The sequence below is a fragment of the Haliaeetus leucocephalus genome, unplaced genomic scaffold (genome assembly GCF_000737465.1).
Source record: "Haliaeetus leucocephalus isolate CR32 unplaced genomic scaffold, Haliaeetus_leucocephalus-4.0 Scaffold848, whole genome shotgun sequence".
NCBI classification, from domain to species: Eukaryota; Metazoa; Chordata; class Aves; order Accipitriformes; family Accipitridae; genus Haliaeetus; species Haliaeetus leucocephalus.
The window spans coordinates 7,904,355-7,909,533 of record NW_010973284.1 but is presented as its reverse complement, the minus strand read 5'-3'; the positions used below and the strand labels follow the sequence as shown (position 1 = coordinate 7,909,533).

Below are 5,179 nucleotides of genomic sequence, written 5' to 3'. Positions count from 1 at the left end.
CCCCGCTCCCGGCCGGGTCCAAGGGCACCCGCTCGCCGGTGGGGAAGAGGGAGGCAAAACCTGGGGAGGATTCCCGAGCGGGAGGGGGTTGGGTTCAAGCTGGAAAAGGATTTTACACCGGTTTGCTGCTTTGCGAGCAGCTGCACGGGTAGGGAAGGAGGAGATTTGGGAGCAGGAAAGGCTCCTGGATGGAAACTCACGTCTCCCTCTGATAAGGTTTATTTGTTTTGCCGTCCCCCACGTGAGGCTTTGATCTCCCTGAAATTTTTCAGCCTCTCTGGGGATAGTCTTGGCTAGGAGCATCAAGGAAGCAGGGCGGGGAAGTCCCAACGATACCCGGCTCCTTTGCGTTTCCTGACCGAGCAGCTGTGTGGGAAAAAGAAACAATAAATGTCCCAGCCTGTGCCCAGTGGAGTCCACTTCATCACTGGCAAGAGCATGGGTGTGCCTGTGCTTTGCTAAGTGCTGCAACTTCCAACAGAGAAACCTGGCGTCCCTGCTCAGGCAGGGGAGCGTTTGCTGTGGCCTTGCTCTCACTTCCGAGGGAAACTCCAAAATAATCTGTCACCAGCCCAACACGAGGTCTGTCCTTAAAAAACCTTCACCGCTTGCAAAAGTTCATCCGCAAATATTTCAAGCTATCAGGTTTAGATGCGGCCCATAAGTTTGTGGAAAACCTGTTGGGCAGGGTTTGGGATGTCTTCTCCTTCCCTCTGCGTCCCAGCAAGATGAGCTGTGCCTAAGGCACTCCCAGGCAGATGCTGAGCTAGAAAATGCGATTGACTTACCCCAGATCTGATTTTCCTGGTGTTATTGCTCAGGGTGCTGGCTTTACTTCAAGCCATCAGAGCTATTCTGGCAGCACCTGAGCAGCTTGTGCCAGAGCCTGGCTCCTCTAGAGGGAAATGCTGCGCTGTATGTACACAGCGTCCTGGGACTGAGACTGTCTTTGCTGAAGGCTGTCGAAGCCTCGGAAATATTCAGCCCTCAGTGAACTTGTGACCTATGGCTTCTTGCTCTGTATTTGAGGATGAGCAGCTCCCTGTTATCTGGGTCAAGGAAATTACATGCAAGAACGGCCCTTTTTTCCCCACTGTTTTGTTGTTGTTTTTTTTTTTTCCCCCTCCCCCCCACCTTTCAGACTGTGGGGCTCAGAGGATTATACAGTAATGCGAGCTTCCAAGGGCACTGCAGTCCCATGCATGCAGACTATTCAGGGCACAAGAAACTGCAAGGGGAGCAGGATGGGTGGGGGTGCCCTTGCTGTGAGCCAGGAGGATGGAATCAGCTCAAGGTTGGTGAGAGCTGATGCTGTGATCCCAATCTCCTGCTTCCTTCTTTCTCATGCTGGAGGCTTCACGCTCTCCTCAGCTGCACTGATCTCACCCCATGGCAGCCCAATGCCAAAATAGGGCTGTTTCCCTGCAGGCTGTAAAACCAGGTGCACCTGAAGTCTTTTAACAAGAGAACAAGAAAGGTGGTGAACTTGGAGAAACGGAAGTTAAAAACTAGTTCTGGTGGAAGACAAAATTACTTCTCTAATCCTCTTCCCCTGCTTAAAACCTCTCGTGCAGGAACAATTTACAACTTCTGCAATTCAGCTTGTCAAAGGGAAGAAAAAAAAATACAAGCTTTATGGCTGGAGCACCTGTGCCTCCAGGAGCTGCTGCCAGAGACCCCCTTCTCCTCTCTCCCAGGCGAGTGTATGGGAGTGAATAAATGGGGTTGAGGATCAGGCAGGACAGTGGCAAGATTTGGATGTCTGCTGGGGCCGGTCAGCTCCAGGAAGCTAAGCCAGGGCATGGGAAACCCCAAAATGCAGTGGGTCTCTGCTGTGACCCAGCTGCCAGCAGAGATGGGACAAGGCAGAGGATGGGGGGGCTCCAGCATAGGTTGGTAGTGGCTGGGGACACCCTGGCCAGCAGGATGTGCCTAGGACAACGTAAGAGGGGTTAAATGGGTCTGGCCTTGCTCCCCACGGGCCGGGGTGGGGGGCTAACTGGTGGCTTGTGGGGCAAGTGATGCCCTGATGTCCTCTTGGGACACTGGTGTGTCCTTGCCAGTTAAGGAAGTGGAGCTTTTCTGCTGTTACGTCCGTAGGGCTGCCCATACGCTGCAGCAAAGGGGGCTTGAATTCTGGGGTGCTGGAAATGAGGACGGATCCTGCCCCTGCACCTCCTCCACTGCCTGGCAGGGCTGGAGCCTGTGGCTAAGGGAGGGAGAAAGGATCATCTGGATCCATTGCCCACACCCCTCCCTGTGTCCACAGAGCTGTGTCTGGGTGGGTACCACCACACCCCAGAGATGCTGTAACCCTGTTGTTACCAAAGGAGGGGCAGAAAGGCGTCATCTTCTTCTAACTGCGACACATCACACATGATCAGCTGGACTGGATCAGGCTGAAGGACCGGCTAACCCCTGTTCATCTGACACCAGAGCAGACGCCAAGAGCATGGCAAACACACAGCAATGTTTTCCTTAGTGCTGTCTCCTGGCACCCAGAGGGCTGTGGCTTCCCAAGCCAGATGTTAGGTTTCAGTGACTAATAGCTGTGTGCTCATACAGATATTTCTGCTGTGAAGGAATCTGATTCTGGCACTCACGGCGTCCTGCAGAAGGGACATCCACAGTTTATCTACGTACTATAGGAAAGCGACATCTCCTGTTTGCTGTGCTCAGCTAATTTAATTTGCTGCCCCTTATTTCAGAAGAGGCAATAAGAAATTGTTTGCTGTTCACCCAGGAATTTATACACTTCTGTTCTTCCATTTCACCCTACCGCTTTTAGACCGTTTCCCAGAGGTTAACAGCTTGCTCCTGCCACCAGCTGCTAGTCGCCTCCTTCCTGGGGTTTGGCCCTCTGAAAGAAGATCCAAGCTTCATTTACAACAGCCAACAGTCCCTCTTGCTAAATTTCTTCTCTCCTTGTAGGTTCCCAACACTCGAGTGGGATTCGTCAACATGATCTGCAAGAAGGTGAAGCAGCTCCTCTCAGAGCTGGAGTTTAACCCCTGCAAGAACGTTGTCCAGCAACTCAGGCAAGAGGTAGTGTCACGTGGGAGTGATTCCTTTTGCCCCTGCAATAAAATTGCATGTCTCAACCAAGTTGTTCACTCAGTGACACCTTTGTTATTCACTCTGTAGTCACCGCTGCCTGTAGAAGATGCTTGTCCTCCTCACTGATTGTGCTCCAGTGGGAGGACTGGTTCCTCCCAAATCTGCTTCAGGCTGGAGTACCTGAGTAAGCAGATTGAATGCACAGTTTGTGCCAGCTTTGTGGACTCTGTTGTGAAGCAGATTAGGGAATGCTCCCCTATTTTCTCCACTAGGAGAGTGGAGGAGGAGCTGACCTGGAAGAGGACCATGACTTGCATGTGCACCTTGCACTTGCACAAGCTCTCTTGTTCCTTGTGTACCTGGCAGCTATCGCATGGCAGCTTGATGGAGAGTAAGGGAAAGTTGAAGAGGTCACAGCAGTGGGGTCCCCAGAATGGGAAGGACCCTTTGGAAGATCCCTAAGATTGCCGAAGACACCTTAAGCAAGTAGTTTCAGGCTTTGAAAACCTAATTTTTGTACAAATGGGGGAGCAGGGACTCATTTCTAGTAGTGCATGTGTTACAGCATCTTAAATCCAAACAGCTTTGCACTTCATGTGAACATTAAAAAATAAGAAATTTTTAAAAAGAGAGAGAAAGAAAATTTAAGTGGCTAAAATTACTCCTGTAGTTGTTTTTTTACACAGCTGAATGAAGATAATTGTATTGGCAATTGTGAGTGATTACAGTATTATCTGCCATCAAAAAAGTTATTTTTTTGAATGCTAAAGAAATTAATGATACATAAAACTGTGCTTAGATTGAGTGCATTCATCAGCAGAAATGCCTCATGCTGGCACTGCTACACTGTAATTACTTCAGCCGTTCAGAGGAAGAGAGCAGGAGATAGGGGGCTATTGTGGATACCGCCAAAGATTTACATACATTTACACGCTGAGCTGCTCTGGTGCTCAGAGAGGGGGGAGCAGAGCCAGGGCAGCAAAGCTGGTGAGGGGGGAACGAGTTTTGCCCCTTCTTTTTCTTTATTGTGCATTACAGAGCGAAGAATGAGGGGTCATCTCTGTAAAGTCATCTCTGTAAACTGTAAAGTTTAAAACTTTACAGGGTGAAGCCAGTATGGAGAAGATGGTTAAATGCTCCTCAGAATAGCAAGTGATGAGCCTAGGCTTTACGGGATGCTGCCTCATGGTGTGTTGAATTGATAAAACCATTCCTGGGGTCACAGGCAGTGATTGCCCAGCCCTGGGAGACTGATGGGTTTGCTGGGAACCGTAGAGGTGGTGTCCCCAAGAGACATCTGCTCGTGCCCTGCGCTTCAAGCGAGCCCATCGTGCTGCCACATCAGTGAGGCTGGGAGCATGGGTACATCTCAGCAGGGATGGGGTGAGGACATCTAGAAGAAATGCTCCCCAGCTTGCTCCACACCTTGTGGCCCTTCAGCAAGGAGATATTGGGGGACCCCGGACCCCCTCCAGTGATGGACCCGTGCCCCGCTCAAGCAGGGAATCATAAAACCTTCCGCGATCTCCATCTTCTTGTGCGTAGCTGCCTTCTGAGCTGTATCGTGAGCTAAATTAATAAAGAAAGAGGAGCACAGCCCCTTTCCAGCCCATGGGGGAACACCGGCCAGGCCCGGTGTGCATCTCCAGCTGCTCCCCCAGACCATCGCTGCTGGATGCGCTTGGCCTTTCGGGTGGGAGCCACCAGAGAGCAGGATTGAGCTGCTGGCCTGGCAGAAAGCTCATTCTCGGAGGCTTTTGCGCCCTAAACCCCTGCACTGTATACCGTGTACTTGCAAGGAGTGTTGAACGAAGCAGAAAGCCCTTTTCTGGCTCTTTGGGTGATGGGACAGCCCGAGCTTTTGTGGGGAGCAGTGCTTTGATTTCAGACGGTTTAAAGCGCTCTTATAAAATGAGGGGAGATTTGCTGTTGGTCCATCTGGGCCGGGTTGGTTTTGCTAAGGAGGATGGCCCAGCAGGGCTTGATTCTGCAAACCGTCAGTGCTCAAGAGACCTGAAGCTCTGCTGCTGCCAGGATTTGTTGCAGTGGCCAGGACCGTGCACCTTCAACTGAGCAAGGGCGTCTCCACCTTCTCTGACTGCATATCGCAGAGAAGGGGAAA

At 51.2% G+C, this 5,179-nt stretch overlaps 1 protein-coding gene across 1 annotated transcript in view; it reads right to left on the bottom strand.

Annotated features, from left to right (window-relative positions):
* Window positions 1-2,659, bottom strand: part of LOC104841196 (vitamin D3 hydroxylase-associated protein-like) — a 30,708-nt gene extending 28,049 nt beyond the window's left edge. Inside the window, 1 exon segment of the mRNA XM_010582712.1 lies at window positions 2,644-2,659. Within this exon segment, the coding sequence (XP_010581014.1) occupies window positions 2,644-2,659 (16 nt within the window).
* Between the last annotated feature and the right edge of the window lie 2,520 nt (window positions 2,660-5,179).